This window comes from Castor canadensis, chromosome 2 (assembly GCF_047511655.1).
Source record: "Castor canadensis chromosome 2, mCasCan1.hap1v2, whole genome shotgun sequence".
Lineage (NCBI taxonomy): Eukaryota > Metazoa > Chordata > Mammalia > Rodentia > Castoridae > Castor > Castor canadensis.
Window position 1 is genome coordinate 77,179,966 of NC_133387.1, and position 19,686 is coordinate 77,199,651.

Below are 19,686 nucleotides of genomic sequence, written 5' to 3' on the forward strand. Positions count from 1 at the left end.
ACAATTCAAGCATTCAAGCATGCTGTCTTGGACCCAGTCTCCATCTGCATGGTGTATGGCTTTCTTCTTTGTCACCAAATTACATCTGCAACTGTTAAGTACCATAATTTGTTCCATGCCAGAAGAAAGAAGATACTCTAAAATGTTTTCTTTGAAGTTTTTTGGGGGGAACAGATTAATTGAGGTATTATTGACATATAATAAGCTGCACTTGAAGTGAGGCATTTGGTACTGTGAACCCATTTTCACATTAGTGACCTTAAACATATCTCTCACCCACACGAGTCCCCTCTTCTTCTTTTGTAACACTTTCTTCTCTTCCCTCAACCCCTGCTCCAAATCTGCAGGCACCCACTGACCTCCTCAGCAGTAAGACATAGGATGGAGTTAAATTTAGTAAGCCTGGGGAGACTGTTTGCTGAAAAAAGATAGCCTAACACATTACTCTGGCTGATTAATCCCTTCTTATTTTGACCTTGGAGCAACTGCTTTAAGGAAGCCTTTTTTTTTTTAAAGAAATATATTTTTTATCATTAATTGATACATAGTGATTATACATATTTATGAACTATAGTATGAACTATAGTGTGAAATTTCAATACACTGTATACAATGTGTAATCATTAGATCAGGGTAACATCTGTTACCTCAGACATACATGATTTCTTTGTGTTGGCAATGTTTAAAATCTTCTCTACTAATTATCTTGAAATTTCAATTAATTGTTGTCTGTGCTATAGAACATTCTAAGTTCTCCTCCCCTACTCACTTCCCAGGCTCTGCTAACTAACCATTGTTCTCTCTTCAGTGAAATGGATTGTTGCTGTTTTTAAAAATTCATTGAAAGGGTGAATGATCTAAATTTGGTTTTGGTAGGGAAGGTGGTCACCATGGTGAAGGTAGTCAAGATCAATGGAAGTTTGTAGTCATTAAAAATTTATGATAAACACTTGCAAGATGGAGCTTTTATTAATTGGACTTCTTTTTGAGTTATAGATGAACGTAATAGAGTGTTTTGACTCCTATAACTGTGATATCCAGTTTTTGGAACATAGGTTTGGTTGGATCAAGGGACTCAGGAAAGATCAGAATTCCTTCACTCCTAACCACTTTCAACTCAGCTTGCCTCTGCTTAGATTCTTTTTGAGGCCAGATCTTTCCATATGCAAGATGGCAACTGGCAGAATCAATTTTGTCCATATAGTTTGTATGCCAGAGGAACCCATTTCTTTTGCTTCTATTATCCTTATATCAAATGTCATGCTTAGTGACTCTGTTGGTTTATGGATCCATCCCTTAGACCAAACTGTTGACAAAAGGTGGGCAACAGTAGCTGGTGTACTTGAATCTTCTGTGTCTGTTGCTGATGGTAGTCACAGGGAGCCAGAGAAGGCCTAGGGTTAAGGGTTGCATAAAAATTTATGTGCTAGGTATAAATGCAACATAAACATATGTTCATTACAGAGATTATTCTTCTTCAGGGTAGCAGTTTGTTTGGTTCTTCTATTCTTAATTCTAGAGTATTCTAGCAAATTCTTCATCATTCAGATGGTGTAGTATAGTCCTAACTTTTTAACACTTATGTTAGATTATAAGAACATTGTACTCATATTTTTCTTTGCTTTTTAGTAGAATTGCCTGTCTCAATCCAAAAGTTGCATAAACACATGTTGATGAGTTTCAAACATTTCTGTTTACTTGTCATCTCAGAGATAATCTCTTCATGATGTACTGTGTGCTCTTGTGTGTGAATGTTGACATATGTGGCAAAATTTTTGGCTCAGATAAGAGAAATACAAACAGCACAAAAGGAAAAAGCTAGCATTTGTAGTTAAATAATGGAAAGGTCATGTGAGAAGAGGGCTTTGTTATTGTTTTACACATCACTGTGGAGCTAGGTCTCAGATGGAGTAAGGTAGAGGTGCTATTTTAAATGTATCATTCTGGTTATAAATCAATAACTTTAATTTCTTAGGCATTGTAATGATATCTTTGATATTAGATTGCAGTGTTGAGATATACTTAAATATATTGCTAGGCACTCTGATACAGTACATGCAGGGAGGGAAAAATTGCCCTACCACTGTATTATTTGGCATGTTACCTTGTTACTTTGATTCCTTTCCTATTAAAGGAAGGGAATTAAGATCACTGACCAGATACTGTGTTGCCTCCATGTTTTGTGGGCATGTGGTGTTTTGTGAGCATTGGCTAAGAATTCTGTGTCCCTTGCATGTTACCTTCATTAGAATGTACTGGTGTGTACTAGCCGTTTTGCTGCTGCCACCTGCTCTTGCTGTTTGCTTGGGGAAGCTATACCAGTTTTAGACACTTTTGTCATTTTGCTGTGTTGTGCCTTTACCATTTCAGCTCTTTTAACTTTCTTATAAAGCCCTTTTTATATGATCAAGTTTTCTTTACTTTAAAAGAAAAACAAAACAAAAGCAGGAAAGGTTGGCGCTTCTTGCTCATAAAAACATCACTACCAAGGACTTAACAGACCCATAATCTGTTTTTATCAGCATTCTGTCTCCCACAGGAAGGAAACTATTTGTCATATGTCTAAATTTACTTTCTATTACAATTGGTTTCATAAGGAAAATGTTATTATAATTGAACAAAGGATTCCTTGCAGTTTTTTTTTTTTTGTCTACCAAGTTGTCCTAACAAGCTTAGACTTTTTAATTGCGCAGTTAGAATTAAGTTTATTTGAATCAGTAGTTTTTAGATTGCTAGTTTGGAAGGCTTCATAATAATTTCATTCTCTTCAAAATTATAAACCAAGGATAGCGTATAACTACTACATTATTATCTTTAAAAGGCCCTTTTATAGTGAAAGTTGAAGACCTTATGGTCAAATCTTAGAGTAATATTAGAAATTTTTAGGAATTATTTCTAATTTAAAAAGCTAGTACGATTATTTGGCAGACTTTTTTGTTGTTTTTGATGGTACTGTGGTTTGAACTCAGGGCCTCAGGCTTGCTATGCAAGGTGTTTGTCTACTTAGCAAGTGCTTGGTTCTGAGTTTAAACCCTAGTATTGCGAAGAAAAAAAAGTTAGAGTGAAAGACTCACTCTGTAGCCCCTTTCCTTTTTTATCCCTTCATAAATGTTCACTATCCTGAAATGAACGTGTTATTTCCCCACGTTTATGACATATGTGACAACCTCTTCCTCTTCCTCTATGGACTAATTATCCATAGGAATTGTACAGTTTTGTTATTGTGTGTTTGAAAATGTACATAAATGATATATTTCATCTGTATTCATATAACTTATTTATTTTATGTTTTGAAATTTGTTGATTCCATAGGAATAGATAAAAATAGTTTGTACCCTATTGTGTGATTGCACCAGAGTTTACGTATTTCCTGGTCATGTGTTTGAGGTTATTTTCAATTTTTTGTTGTTACAAACAAAGCTGCAGTAGGATCCTGTATGTGTTAGTTGGAAAAATGGTTATTTCTCTCGGGGATTAACCTGGAAACAGAATTGTTGGGTTACCAAGGGATCCATCTTTAACTTTCCTGCCAAATTATTCTTAAGTAGCTACAGCAATTTTTTCTTGTACTTGTATGTGAGTTCCAGATACTCCACACTCTTGGTGTTGTCGGTCCCGAGTTTTGCCAGTCTAATGCCTGTGAGATTGTATGTTAATGATATTTAACATCTTCCATGGATTGATTGGCTTTCTAGATTCTAGATTCTTCTTCACTGATTACATCTCTCTACTTTTGACTGATTTTCAGTGTGCTTTGTGTATTTAAAATTGATCTGTATGGATTTTTTAATATGTATGTGTGCTGGAAAATGTTTCTCTAGTCCATGTTTTTCTTGTATTTTTCATTGTACAGACTTTTAAACATTTAGTATAGCATAATGTGCTAGATTAAAGTAGCTATTAGAATAATTAGAATTAGAGAGCCTGGGTTCATAGTATAGTTCTGCCTTTCTTACTTGCTTTTTAACCTTGGGAAAGTTAATTAGCATTTCTATGGAATGTTTCCCTTATAGAAAATGGAGATAATAGTACTACTACCTCCTAGGATTGTTGTAAAGATTAAATTCATTACTAAATGCAAAACATTTAGAATAATTTTTTCCCATATGGCAAATGCTTAGTATTATATGTACTGTTTTGAGACTTAAGAAATATTTCTTTAACCATAAACTTCTTAAAATATTTGTCTATACTTTTCTGTAAAAGTTTAAGTTGTATTTCTCGTATTTGAGGTTCAACCTGTAGGGTGTGATAGGAACTAATACCATTCTTTTTCAAAATGGGAAAATAACTGTCACAGAGCTACTAATTAAAGACCTGTCTTTCCCTACAGATTTAGAATTCCCTATCTCTCAAGAACAACACTCTTGGTTTATTCCAATCAGTGTCTGTCTTTGTTTCAATTAAAATAAATTCTGGTGTTTGCTAGGAGGGATTTTAATTTCTTAAATTATTTAAATTGTATTTACATACTTAATTTTGCTATTTTTAAAGAATGAAGCACATTCAAAAGATGTGGAGTTAGGCTGAAGTTTTTCAGAGCAGAGGTGAAAACAATCCCAAAGGAGTGATTTGCTGCCAGAAGCTGGTGACAGTGCAGCTGGGCTGAGAAAAAGTACAACAGATATAGGCCTTTCTCCTTGGTCTCTTAAAAATATTTATACCTCTTCTGTGACATTTATTCTTCCACTTGAACTAAAACCCCATTGAGATCTTGACCAGAATTACATTGGATTTGCAGATTAATTTGGGAGTGATCAATGATTTGTTATCTCAAGTGTCTCCTCTTCTATAAACACACTATCTCTTAGTTTCTTTTAGACCTTCATTATGGTCTTTAATCCATATCACAATTTTTTCCATGAAGGTCTTATACTACTTTTGTTAAATTACACATTTGTACCTTATACTGTGGGAGCCTATTATAAACTGTAACCTAAGAAAATATTTAAAAATATTTCTGGTGTATCATCATGCTATTGATTTTTGTATATTGATCCTATTTCTAGCATCTTTGCTGGCTCATACCAATTTTAATAATTTGTGCATGTTTTGGGTTTCCTTTGTGCATACCTTTATGAATAATGACAGCTGTGTTTTTTCTCCCCACTCATCTTTGTTTTATGTCCATTTTACTCTTACTGTAAGATCTCTACTCAATGCTGGAAAGAAGAGGTGATCTTATTCCTGACTTTTTAAGGAAATGCCTTGTTTTGTCATTGAGCATGAGATTTGCTGTGGGTTTTGTTAGGTATTATATGTATCGGGAATTTTTAGGGATTTGCTCTTGTTCCTTTTCTTAAAAAATAGTTTTGCTGGAAGGCTGTCTTTTTTTCTTTGTTTTTTTTTAATCATGCTTCATCCTTTCTACTACATTTCTTTTTTCTGCTTTCTTTTGGTTTGCTTTATTTGGCTCCTTTTTGACTCTGCATTTTTCAAGTATGACTTTGTTTTTTCCATATTGTTTTTATTTCTCTTTTATCTTTTTAGTTTGAATGTATTAGTCTTATTTAGTTCTTTTACTTCAAGTTCTTAGGAGCTCCAGACCTTCTGCTGTTAGGGTTGCATCATTCTCGTAGTAAGTTTATTTTTTCCTATGTGTTTTGTGATTTTTTTGATTGATGACAAAGTTTGTAATTTTTAAATTCGAGAATGATTTAGGGGCTGAGATTTTTTAAAGTGTCTCTCCTGAGTCATTTTGGATTTGCTTCTCTAAGTTTTTCCTCCCCCCATCTGCCATCATAGCCTGTAACCAGCTTTATCTCAATAGTTTGGCATGAAGATTCCTACATGCCTACCTAATGAAATGTGCACTGAAGCTCCAAGTAGGCTTGGTGTTGCTGCTCTTGCAGAAGACTTTTTGAAGAGACTCAAAAATCTTTGCTGTCTTCCTGGATGTGTAATAGTCTGGTTTTCTGTAACCTCTTACTCTGAAAAAAAAAAAAAAAAGCTTTCTGGAGTTCATAACTAGGCAAGAGTCTCAGTTCTGCTTCCCAAATCTGCCTGACTTAAAACCAAAGTCTCTTTCAGAGGCCATTCTGATCCAGGAGCCCTGTCCCTACCCCTCATGGGCCCCACTCCACCCATTCGTTGTGTGCTATTTGGGCTTTCAGTTCTCCTTTCATTTCTGGCCTAGGAATTTCCCAGAGTTTCTCTGTTCAGCTATACATTTAAATGAAAGGTTACAGCTCTCTTCATTGTTTTAAAATATATAGAGCAGGAGGGATGGTATGGTGACTCAGAGGCCCGTGTTCTGAGAACCCTCAGTGGTAGGCTAACTAATGCCTCTCCCCCATGGTGTCCACATTCTAATCCTGTGAACTTACTAACATAGCAAAAGGGGCCTTGAAAATGGGGAGTTATTTTGGATGGTCTGGATGAGTCTTATGTAATCACAGAGGTCATTACGAGAGGCAGGCAGAGGGTCAGCTAGTTTAACATCAAGTTTCTCTTAACAAGTCAGAGGTTCCTGACTTGTCGAACTCCGAATGTGCAAAGTGTTCTTTATTTCCTAGATCTGCTTTGTCAAATTACCACCCACATGGTGACTTAAAACTACAAAAATTTATTCTCTCATAGTTCTGGAAAGCAGAAGTCTGAAGTCAAGGTGTCCAACCAGGCCCACTGGAGGTCCTGGGAGAAAATCTGTTCCTCTCTTCTTCTGTCTTTTAGTGGCTGCCGACATTTTTTGGCTTGTGGCTGCATCAAGCTTTTAACTTTTTAGTTCATTTTTTATATCACCTCTTTGTGTGCCTGTCTCACTAATTTCCTCAAATTTCCCTCTGTCCCTCTCTCATAAGAATACTCCAGATGATATCAATGCTCCACCTGATAATACAGGGTAAATGCTTTCTTTAATATTCTTAATTTTAGCTGGGCTCTGGTATCATGCCTGTAATCTTAGCTACTTGGGAGCTATTGGAAGAATTGAGGTTTGAGGCCAGCCTGGGCAAATAGTTTGTAAGATCCCATCTCCAAAATAACCAGAACAAAATGGACTGCAGGTGTGGCTCAAGCAGTAGAGCACCTGGCTTGCAAGCATGAAGCCGTGGGTTCATAAGCCAGTCTTACAAAAAAAAAAAAAAAAACCCAAAAAGATTCTTAATTTAGTCACATATTTTGTCTCATAAGTAATATTCATTCTTTTTGCCACACAAGGTAATATTTATAGTAGGGTCATTTTTCAGTCTCCTCCTTTATGTTTGCCTATTCTATTTATCTAGATTTTGAGGGTTTTTTTTTTTTTTGATTATTGTCTTATTCTCTGACCTACTTTGTAAAAATCTCTGATGTAGTGGTTGTTTGTCCCATTTTAAGTTTTCATTTTTTCTCTACTGTCTTCTAGAACAAAGGTTAATGTATAGCCTGCAGACAGGCCAAATCCCAGTTCTTACTTTTTGTAGCACATTAGCAAAGAATGAGTGAACATTTTTAAATGATTGAAAAAAATCAAAGGAAGAATATTTTGTGACACATGAAACATATCAATTTCAACTTCACTGTTTAAAAATAAAGTGTTGCCAGGTATAGTTGTGCACACCTGTAAATCCAGCACCTCATGAGGCAGGAGGATTGTCAGTTTGAGGCCAACCTGAACTACCTGTCCCTATCTCAGAAAAACAAAACAACAAAACAAAATCTGAAAAAAATCAAATAATGTGTCATTAGAATCCAGCCCTGCCCATTCATTCTATATTGTCCATCTTCTTATGTACAACATCAGTATTGAACAATTGTATCAGGAACCATGTGATCTGCAAAGCTAGACAGTAAATATCTGCCCCTTTAAAGAGAAAGTTCCTTGGGAAAGGAGGGAAAGGAAAAGAGAACGACAGAGCATCAACAATATAGTAAAACATAACATCTGTGAAGGTGGAGGATATAAGGATGTATATTGATAGCTATTGAAAAATGGGAGGTGGGAGGTAAAAGGCTAAGGGAGAGCAATGGAAGGAGTTGAACGGACCAAAGTAAAGTAGACTCACAGCTGGGACACATTGAGAAACCTCTTGGAACATTGACTTAAATATTAGTAACAAAAGACAGGACTGTAAAATAGGTACAGTGTGTGTGGGGGGGGGGTACTTGTGGGAGGGAGGAGGGTGAGTGAAGGACATTAAAGTGAGGGTATATGGTGGATAGACTTCATATACTTACATGAAATAGAACAAAGAAATCTCTTGCAATTGCTTTAAGTAGAGTGGGGGTGGGTAGAGAGAGAGACAGTGGGGGGTGATGTAACCAAACAAGCTATTTGGAATTGTCACAATGAATCCCGCCTATGCAATGAATATATCCTAATAAAAAAGTTAAAAATTTTTAAAAAAGAGAGAAACATCACCAACTTCTGTTCTGGCAGGTGTCTCGACTTTGGCTTCTTGCACATAATTGGCAACAACTATCTGGGGATGAATAATTAACTTTTAATCTAATATTTAAGAATATTTAAGACTTTCATTAATGTAGAAAGGATTTGTTATGATTTCTGAAATGATTTTTTAAAACTGCAGTTCAAAAAACTTTTTATGGTAGTTTATTTATGCATCTTATTTTGTGTCTCTAAGACTATACACAGAGTGATAGTTTTGACTATGAGTTTGATTGAATTAGTAAATGCTCACCACATTCAGGATTTGACATTGGCAAGTAAGGTGGTTAATTTTATGTGTCAGCTTAGAGACCCACTTGTTTGGTCAGATGCTAGACTAGATATTGCTTTGAAGGTGTTTTGTAGATAATAACATTTCTGGGTCAGTTGACTGTATGTAAATCAGATTTATCTCCATGATGTGGTTAAGCCTTATACAATCTGTCGTCACTTTACGAATCAACACTGAGGTTTCCCATCCAAGAAGGAATTCTGCCTGAGTTTCCAGTCTGCTGGCCTGCCTGACAAAATATCTGGCTTTCCAGTCACAACAGTTGAGCCAATTTTTAAAAGCCCTTTGTCTTTGTCTCATTTTCTCTCGATATATAGATATAGATATTTCCTACAGATAGATATAGGTATAGATATAGATACTCTCTTTTCTGGAGACCCCAAACTGCTACTGTAAGCTACTCTGATGTGTGCAAGTATGAACCGTCTTCATTCTTTAGCACCAAGATGCAGTGACAAAGCTAAGCCCAGGCCTCTCACCTGGGGGAGGCGAAGCCCTTTCTGGCATTTTCCAGCCCTTCTTCCCTCATACTTCCTTTAGGCTTCTGTCTTTTACACCTCCTGAAAGGAAATATGTTATATTTAGATATCACAAAGTCTGAAATAGCTGTTTTGCGAAGGGCCAGAGGGCTTTTTCTTAGCCCAAAATTGTTTAAAGTTGTGAGAAGACAGAAAATAAAAAAAAGTGAAACAGAAGTGAATGATACTGCTGAGAAGGAGCAGTTGAGAGAAGGAGAGGGACTAGACAAATTCCAGGGGAAAGATTTTGTGAAAACTTTCCCCCTTTCCTCTGTCTGAAAACAAAAACTTTTTTGTGTACCAACTTCAGTGGAAACTAACAAGTCTCCTTGACTCTATCCCTGGGTTCTGTCATGGTACATGTGGTTTCTTTTATTCTCATGTTTTGACTCTTTGACATAGATACAAAGATATTTTGGATAAAAACACAAATAGCTGTATAATATTTAGTAGTTTTGCCTGCATCTCTACATATATAATTTTATATACTAGTAAATGTAAAATGTGTCTAATAAACTATTTTATGAAAAATATGTACAGTTGAGCAGAAAAAGATCCCTTTAAGTAATTATTCCTGTATTTCTAAATAAAGTTTATCAGGCCTTTAAGAGGTGCTAGGAAATACATATTTTATATTTTGATTCTTCCAAACCGGGTATTATATTGTCACGTTGCTCCAGGAAATGGTTGAGCACAAGTGCATTGAAGGTGTGCCCTCCATCATGCTCCAAAAACCTTCCTTCATCCCTTCTCTTATGCCTGTTTAAGCTACTCTGTGGTGTACTATTTATTTAAGTGTTGCAGAAGTAATTGTAACTTCGAGTTTTATATGCCCTAACCACTAGACATGTGTTCTACTTCTCCTGGTCGTGTTTGATAAAAATATAAATAAAATGATTGGACTATAAAATAATTTCTTCTTGTTCAGAATGCCATTTTGTTCTAAATAGCTAAAATTCTTACACTTTTTTTCCTCTGCTGGTTTTAATGCCTGCTCTATGAGTTCTAGTATCTTTGACAATGACATCAAGAGTGATTCATTTCAGCAGCAGTTCTCTGGATAATTTTTGAGTGTTCCCCAGGGAATAGGGCCTGTGATCAGCTCCGGGGATATAGGGACATAAGAAGGTGTTAGTTCTTTTTCTCAATTGCCCTGCCTCCTGGAGAGACAGTTTGGAAACAGTGTGAGTCAGTGAAGGGGACAGTAGAACCACATTCAGGAAACACAGACTGCCAGGGTAGCGAGGGGTTAGTTCAGTTCCTTGGGAACTGGGAGGACAGAGAGGGTTATAATCCAACTGGGCATAGAAGAGAAAGATAAGTAACTTTCATCTGAAGAGATCAGCATGTTAAACTGAGAAGTATTGGTGTCTAGAAGTTTTACATCTGCTATTATTTCACAAACTTAAGTAACATGCATTCAGATTTAGTAAACTAGATGACCTCTGAGGCTCCATGTTAATTTTCTAGAGTATCATTGGTCTTATTTTTTAAAGCAGAAGTAAGGATTTTTAGTAATTTATTAAAACAGTACTGTCTACTGAGACTCAGTGTATATAGTCTAGTAAGTCAGCCTCCATATCAGTGGGTTCACTTCCACAGATTCAACCACCATGGAAGAAAAATATTGAGAAAAATAGCTGCATCACGGACGTTTTTTTCTTGTTATCATCTTCTTAACAATTCAGTATAACAACTATTAATATAGCATTTCCATTGCATTAGCTATTAAAAGTAATCTAAGATGAATGAATTATATGGGAGGACTATAGAACTATATACAAATACTATACCGTTTTGTATAAAACTTGGCCATCCTTGGATTTTGTCATCTGTGTGTGTTGGTGGGGGAAGGGGTGTCCTGGAACCAATCCCCTATGGCTACTGAGGGACAGTTGCAGTTATTTGAAAGATATCAAGATCTAAACAATCTAACAAATTCTGGTGTTATATAAATTGACATTTTCTTCTTCTCTCTTCCCAGCTTGTTAGTCTGTTGCTCATTGGAATTGCTGCCTGGGGCATTGGCTTTGGGCTGATTTCCAGTCTTCGTGTGGTTGGCGTGGTCATTGCTGTGGGCATCTTCTTGTTCCTGATTGCTTTAGTGGGACTGATTGGAGCTGTGAAACACCATCAGGTGTTGCTATTTTTTGTATCCTTTTTAAAAATTGGGATTTTTTTTTTTACCCCAATTGAGTTCTCACTCATTATTGAGTACTATTTCAATGATTACAACTAATTTAATGTTATCATTAGGAGTTTAATTGACAGAAAGCAAGTTCTGAAAAGCCCTATGCCTATTTATTCAACCAGTATTAGGAACATTTCTAAGGGTAAAAGTATTGTAGGCTTAGATATTCCCATTCACTCCTTGTCACATCATCAAGTACTCTGCAAGTTCAGTGTAGCCCTAATTATGTATTGCAAGTTCAGAGTTAAATCAAACTGATTCAGTGACCTCTAGGTCTTTTCTTTCTTTCTTTTTTTTTTTTTTCTGTTGCAGCAGTTTTAATAAAATAAAACAAAAAGTGACATTTCCAAAGTACCAAAACCTGCAGTTGGCTCATAGAGCAGAGCTGTTGGGTGGGGTGCCCCTTCCCTAGCACAGTACCATCCTCACTTGCCTCCTGGGGAAGCAGCATTTGGGACCTACAATTGTGCTTCTCTCCCAGAGTAAGAAATGCAGTGCCTGGGAGTTCATGGTAAGGGGACAAGCATGGGTGAGGTGCTGGTGGTAGAGACAACAGCTAGGTCAAGACTTAGGGGAGCTCAATGGGGTAAGAGCCCTGTTAGGTAACTTGGCCCACTTGGCATCGCCCTTCCCTACAGTCACCTCTACCCTGGCCCCCTGGTGAATGGGAAGGGGTGGCTTTAAGGCAAAAGGGAAGGTTGCCTCCTGGTCTCCCAACCCCAGCTCTAGAGCTGATCTGATACTGAGGAAACCCATGTTTGCCCTTGAGCCAGAGTTACAGTAGGAGAGGCCTGGAACACTGGTGGTGAGGGACTTAGCTTCAGCCCTCAGACCTTCTGCATAGGAGTCTCAATGGGCACAGCCTTCTTTCCAAGTTGTTTTAGATGACCCCGGGCATAGACTCTGAACAAGAGGGCAGCAAAGACCAGAGCCACTCCCAGTCCTCCCTCCGCTCCTGCCACCGCCTCCTCTGGCAGGCCCCTCTAGGTCTTTTCCAACATGTTACTATTTGAGAATTTAAAAGTATGTTCCTAGATTTAATCTTAAGAAGCATGCATATATTTGCCTATACTTACATATAAAAATTTTTATTGTGTTTGGGATGAAATTCTAATAGATGTGCTTTATGTATACAAATTATAATTATTTCTAGTTTTCAGTATGAACTTATAGTTACAGTATATTAGCAAAATAATAATTATGTGCATTCTTTTGGAACTTCCTCTGAGTGCCACATGTTCTATCTTCTGGGTGCATTGCTTTTAGAAGTTGTGTCAATACTTCTGCTTTGTGCCATTTTAAGAGCATTAAAAATGCCCTTAACTCTTAACTCCTCAGTATATGATTATCCTCCTACTGGTATTTATTGTTCAGTTCTCTGTGTCCTGTGCTTGTTTAGCGCTGAATCAAGAGCAACAGGTAAGGGAAGATTCTTTTCTTCTGTTTTTTATCGGTTTATTGCAGCACTGGGCTTTGAATTCAGGGCCTCATGTTAGGCAGGTGCTTTTCAACTTAAGCCACTCCACTAGCCCTCTTCTGCTTTTTTATACCACCTAGCATGAGTATGAAAAGAGGGGGAGAGAAGACCACAGCATAAAACAATTTCTTTTTGCCCAGAATGTTATTTTACTCTGAATAACTAAATAACTTGTTCCTGAGTTCTTTAGAGGGACAAATTGGAGCTTTAATTGCTTCCTTTAAGTATGATTTAGCTTTCATTGGGTAAAAGTTGGTACTGCTAAAAGATGTTTACCTGGTCCTTTACCACTATTATGCAGTGAAATGTTTGCTCCAGAATGTTTGTGGTTTCATACCAGCAATTACTCTTTTCAAACTCTAATTTGTAGAGAAATATGAGTTTCTTATCTTGGGGCAAGAGGATTTTTATCTTATTATACTCAAAAGAATTATTAGCTTTGAACCAGTGGTTCTTGTAAATTGTGTGTAAAAGGCCTGGCATGGTGGTTCCTGCCTGTAATTCCAGCTATTCCAAAGGTGGAGATTGGGAGGATTATGGTTGGAGGCCAGCCTAGGGAAAAAGTTAACAAGACTCCTGCCTCCATCAATAGTCTGGGCATATTGACATGCACCTGTAACCCCAGCTATGGTGGGTGGCATAGATAGGAGGTTTGAAATCCAAGGCCAGCCCCAGGCAAAAACGAGAGACCCTATCTGAAAAATAACTAAGTCAACATGGCTGAGGGTGTGGCTCCAAGTGGTAGAGCACCTGCCTAACAAGTGTGAGGCCCCCAGTACTGCCCTCCCCAAAAGCCATAAATAAATTAAATTTCATGTAAAGCCAAGACTTTTTCTGTTCCTAAGATAGAAGTGCCTTAATTTTTGTTGCAGATTGAGGGATAAACTCTTGAAAAATTTTAATGGTTTTATAGAGGGTATTTATTTTATGTACACTCAGCATTAAAAGCTGTAGACTCTAGCTTCATCCATTTTATGCAGGGATGACACATTTTAATGTGTATGTGAAATTTATTTCCTAGGGTCAGCTTCTGGAGGTAGGTTGGAACAATACAGCAAGTGCTCGAAATGACATCCAGAGGAATTTAAATTGCTGTGGGTTCCGAAGTTTTAACCCAAATGACACCTGTCTGGCTGTAAGTCCAAAATGTAAAGGTGTTGTTTTTATTTTTGAAATGTGTTACATACAAATGAATAATGATAAGCATGGAAGAAACGGACTTTCTGATACTGAATTGTATTTCCAAATTGTTTTACATATGCTATCTTATAATTTCATAGATATTATTGTAATATTTGCCTGTTCTCAAATACCCTTAGAGCGCTGAATATTCCAGGACCCAGTCAGACACACAGCTTTTGGTTTATTGTACCTAATTCATTCCATTCTACTCTTTCTACAACAAGTTGTGAGAGAGAAATGAAAAAATATCTTGATTTTTAAAGCATTTCAGGGCAGTGAGGAGAGAATGATCAATACTAAGTTGGGTTTCTTAACCAGCTGAACATTTCTAAGGTGGAAGACACATATAACTTCCCTCCTCCCTTTCTCCCTTCTTCTGCTTCACAATTTCATACCCTTTGTGTTTGGAATTGAGCTATTAATGGACCAATGATAGCCATTCTGGTGTCTCAGGCCTGACCCCTGACCTCCAAGCTCCGACCCCATGACTCATGACTTAGGAAGCTCATGAGTACTTGTATTTTGGAGAAATACCTATCATTACATCTCTGAATCCTGAATGCATATTCCTTCATGAATGAAGAGGCCTCTTTTTGTGAGATTGTTTCTTTGTAGGAATCTCTGCTAATTTTCTATTGTTGTGTAATACATTATTATAAATGCTGTGGCCTAAAACAAAACCTGCTTATTATCTCACAGTTTCCATGGGTCAGGAGTCTGCTATAGTTAGCTGAGTCCTTTGCTCAGAGTCTCAGGAGGCTGAAATCAGGTGTTGGTGAGGCCTGGGATCTTCTACCCAGCTCAGTGGTGTTGGTAGAATTCATTTGCTTGTAGTTGTAGGGCTGAAAGCCTTATTTTCTTGGTTGCTGTCAGACAGCCTTCTCAGGGTACAACAGCATCAAAATTAGCATGAGATTCTCTCCATTCTGGTAAGATGGAGTCTTAGAGAATGCAGCCTAGACCTGGGGGTGACTAGCCCATCTTACTCACAAGTCCCAGCCGTAGCCACCAGAGTCATACTGGGCACAAACACCAGGGGTCACCCTAGAAATTTGCACATCACTAAGAAACCATGCTCCAAATTGGATGTAGTACAACAAGACCCTAACTGTGTTTGTAATTTTTATATGTGCTTTATAAATGGACTTTGACATATCAGGTCTTTTCTTTAATTGATACAGAGCTGTGTTAAAAATAATCACCAGTGCTCACCGTGTGCTCCGATAATCGGAAAATATGCTGGCGAGGTTTTGAGATTTGTTGGTGGCATCGGTCTCTTCTTCAGCTTTACGGAAGTATGTGCAAACAATTCAGTATTTTCCCCTTTGTCATACAGAATCCTGTGTGGCAGCAAGGCATAGTATTTCACTTTAGTATGACTCGTAATTTTTGAAAGGTGGCAATGAATATTTTCCTTGAGAACTAGTCCTGTAACCAGAGGACCCCTGGCTTGGAATCAGACATTAAGTGAACCTAACATTAACTTTATGACAGGGTGAAATGTTTGATCGATTTCCTCTTATGTAAAATTTAACGACCGAATGAAATGAGGTAAGATTGGATTATCTCTAGGTTTTCTTCTCTTTGTATATTATATGTTAAATTACAGTTTTAAATTCATTTTTCAATATGTAGAACACTTACATTAATGTGTTAATATGTAATATACATAAGTACATATATATAAATATATGCTTTGAAAAATTGCCTCCCAAACCCATCCCTATTTCCTTCTGTTCCCAGTCTTGCAACACATAGATAACTACTGTCATTAATTTCTTATATATGCATTAATTTATGACATTAATATATTTATACTAATTGATACATTTTATGTAGTACATATATCTGTAAAACCACACATTGTTTGATAATTTTTAAGGAATGCTTATTCTTTCCTTGGTGTCTTAATTAAATTATCAATACCTGTGGACAGTTTTTGATGCTTCTGAGTTGGTAATATGTCTCAAGATTAAATTTTTTGCTAGGCATTGTGGCTCACGCTTATAATCCCAGCTACTCAGGAGGCAGAGGCAGGAGGCTCTCTAGTTTTAGGGCAGCCTGGGCAAAGTTAGTGAGACCCTGTCTCAGAAACAAAATATGAACAAAAGGACTGGAAGCATGGCTTGAGTGGTAGAGCACTTGCCTAGCATGCACAGGCCCTGGGTTCAGTCCCTAGTACTGAAAAAAAAAATTTTTTTTTCCTTTAACTCATGAATTTCTCTTCTAGTATTTTATTTCATGGATATAATAGTATAATTTTGTATAACTATGCAAAATGAATACATAAGATGTTTACTGCTTATAATAGCAAGTTTGTGTGCCAGTTCTTCTTCAACAACATGCTGGTTAAGTTAAGGTATATGAAGTAGGAGCAAAAGCTGCACTGACTGGGTTGGAAATCTAGTGCTTCTGCTTGTTAATTTTGTAACCTTGGGCAAGTTTCTTACCCAGTGTGCGCTTCTGTTTCCTCATCTTTCTCATGCTAGATAGTCCCTACTTCATAACTGTTGTGATAATTAAAGGAGTTAGTACATGTAAAACTTGTAGTATTTAAATAGTTCCTAGCATATGGTGGTCTACCTGTTGTTTTGTAGCTATTATTAACTTACTTGTTTTGCCATTGTATTTCATATCACCTTTCTCTATTTCTGACTTTGACCTTCCTGTCTCCCTCTTATAAAGACTCCTGTGATTGCAATATTAGCCTTCCTTGTTAATCTCTAACTTAATCATCCCTGTAAAGTCCCTGTTATCCTGCTAAGTAACATATTCCTAGGTTCTGGGGCTTATAATATGGGCATTATGCAGCCTACTGTGGAGTCCAAATTTTAATATTGTTAGAGTCTCTTACTTGGTTTACTCCATTTCAAAAGAGAAAAACATTCCTTTGCCTTTGAACAACAAAAAAGCAAAGTAACCAAGAGGTTCCAGAGTTATTTTATTGATGAATTGCTGAATAAATGTACACAAGCATTACTTTCTCTTTCTTCTTCTGTTTTTTAATTCCAGATCCTGGGTGTTTGGCTGACCTATAGATATAGGAACCAGAAGGATCCTCGTGCTAACCCTAGTGCATTCCTTTGATGAGGAGCCAAGGAAAATCTTTCTTAATCTGATCTTGTGCATTTTCTCCAATTTTAAATTAAGCTCATCTGCTCATTTAACAAAGGAAACAGTATCTGCAACACATTATCAACAGTGGAATTCTATATTTTTACTCTTATGTTTCTCTGAATGTTTTTTTCTGTTTCCATTGCTGAAAAAAAACTGAAACTCATGGTGTCCCCTGACCCTTGGTGGTTCCTGTAATCTGCTATACTCACAGTGTCCGACACTGTCCACTGTGGCCTTTCTTAGCATTTTTACCTGCAGAAAAACTTTGTATGGCACTACTGTGTTGATCATATTGTGAAACTAAATATATGCCTCACTGGAACAATTGTATGTAGCACTGTGCTGTGTAGATAGTTCCTTCTGGAAAGAGTTCAAGTTATTAAGGCCAGAAAGTAAGAGATTTTATTATGTTAAGTTCAGTAAGGGAAATCCACATTCCCAAAGTTTTTTGTCTTATTAGGAAAGATGTGTTGTGGTGACAAGTGTTAATATAAAAATGATACTTTAGTTCAGTAGTCTGTTAGGATTACACCAATGTATTCTAGATATAGCTATGTCATTAGGAGATTGTGGTTTTGTTTTTGACTTTTATAGGTAAGTACAAAAGAGAAGTGGTCTCATGAAATGTTCTAACGTCTAACATTTACCATCAGCTCTCAAAATGGGATGAATCTGAGTAATTCAGAATGTGTATCTATATAATCTTGATATTCTCTTTTTTAATGATTTGAAGTCCAAAAGATTGCATTTTTAAACAAGTTACTATCAATTAATGCATTGGCCCATGTAGCAAAAAGTAACTTTTTCATGAAATTTCTCAGTATTGTAATAGCAGCTTACCAAATCCAAGCATATTTGAATGTGATATCTCCTATAATTTGGAAGTGAAATAGTATTGTGGTTCTGTATATTATGTTAAGAAAATTAAAAGATGGAAATCTTTCTTTGTGTGTACATATTTGAATTTAAAAAGGTAAAAGAATAGTCAATGTGAACTTATTTTCTAGACAAGTGCTCTGAGCTACATCCCCAGCCCCAGACTTTTCTTTTTGCTTTAACTGCTCTTTGTTGGATTTAGAGCTGAATATTGCTATGTTAGTAGCAATGGAAAGTAGGCCATGGAAATTAACTTTCAGCACTAATGTTTTCCCAAATTCTTTCTTGAAATATTTCTACATGTTTAGAATATCTTTTTTTTAAATTTTTTTAGAAGTCATTCATATTTATTTGGGAAAAAATGCATATATTTTTCCCATTACCAACAATTTACTAATTTCTTGTCTTGCATTCTAGGTAGCAGACTTACAGACCAAGAAAAATGGTAAATGGTTGATCTGTGGAATCTTAGAGTATTTTGTAGGTATGTCACTCCCATGACTGCAACACTGATCTTCCAAGCAAATAGAACTGTGCTATTTTTATGATGTCATCCTGTGTCACCCTAACATCATTCCTACTTATGTCATAAGATGAGATCCAAAGTGACACATAGGGAGATTTTTAAATTCTGTCTTTTAAGGCATTCTGTATTTTATTTGTGCTCTAATTACAATGACTTTATTTGGGTCAACCAGTTAAAAATCAAGGTCTAGGCCAGATGACTCTTCAGGACTACTAGGATTATGAGAGTTGGTAATAAGTAAGTGATGATTAGGGATAAACTCTGTAGATAAACATTTTCAAATGCCAGCAAAGGGCCCTGTCAAATGAATCTGGCTTTCTCCTCCATAAGCAAATCTGAAAGTCATTACCTAGCTCTTTCCATGATGTTGCTTATGATCTGTGTCTAGGTACAGCGACGCTGATTCCCATTCTGTATCAGTGCCCACTGGAAAGGCCTTTGAACACTCATCCTGAGTTCTGAGTGGCCCTTCTGTAAGCCCACAGAGGCCAGGCAGATTCGCGGATACAGAAGGTCACTGCCTGTGTGTACAAGGATGCCAAGAGCATCTGATGCAGAGTAGCAGTGGTTCAGATCAGGGTCTGTTTTTCAAAGTGCAACGAATAGCTATAAGGAAACTCCAAACCTTACTTCTCCTTTCTTTCAGGTCTTGCATTTCCTTATAAAGGAACTAACTACTTAAACAATTTCTCTCATTCTCGATTTACATGTTCCATTTAGAGGAATGTTTTTGAGAACATTTTGCCTAGTCAGCCTTGATGTTAAAGATGAAATTTTAGCTAGAGGAAATAATGCTAATACAAAGGAAAAAAATCAAATTTTTTTCCTATAATTTCTAAAATTTTAGCTCACTGTGGCTTAAATTCATCTCAGATACTTTTGTTCTCTGAGCAACAATGTGTTTGGTATGAAAACCAGTTCTGCATGCCAACTTTAATAAAATATACTGCTGAATGGGACCTTTAAGAGAGGGAGAGGAAACCAGAAGTGTGGCATTTAGTTCTTAGTTGCCATGGGCCAAAGCCGCCTCCTATGAGTTTCCCAAATATTTATTTAATCCTGTTTGAGTTTATCCATTCCTTTGAGAAGACACTAAATATTTGAAACCACTTTACTTTTTTGGTGGAAAAGTACTGAGA

At 36.7% G+C, this 19,686-nt stretch overlaps 1 protein-coding gene across 1 annotated transcript in view; it reads left to right on the top strand.

The window, feature by feature from the left end:
- The window catches only part of Tspan13 (tetraspanin 13), a 28,449-nt gene extending 10,361 nt beyond the window's left edge, over positions 1 to 18,088 (top strand). The window contains exons 2-6 of the mRNA XM_020181287.2: positions 11,163 to 11,330; positions 12,708 to 12,788; positions 13,868 to 13,981; positions 15,210 to 15,323; positions 17,041 to 18,088. Of these exons, the coding sequence (XP_020036876.1) occupies positions 11,163 to 11,330; positions 12,708 to 12,788; positions 13,868 to 13,981; positions 15,210 to 15,323; positions 17,041 to 17,115 (552 nt within the window). The 3' untranslated portion in view covers positions 17,116 to 18,088. The remainder of the gene's footprint in view (positions 1 to 11,162; positions 11,331 to 12,707; positions 12,789 to 13,867; positions 13,982 to 15,209; positions 15,324 to 17,040) is intronic.
- The last annotated feature ends 1,598 nt before the right edge of the window (positions 18,089 to 19,686 follow it).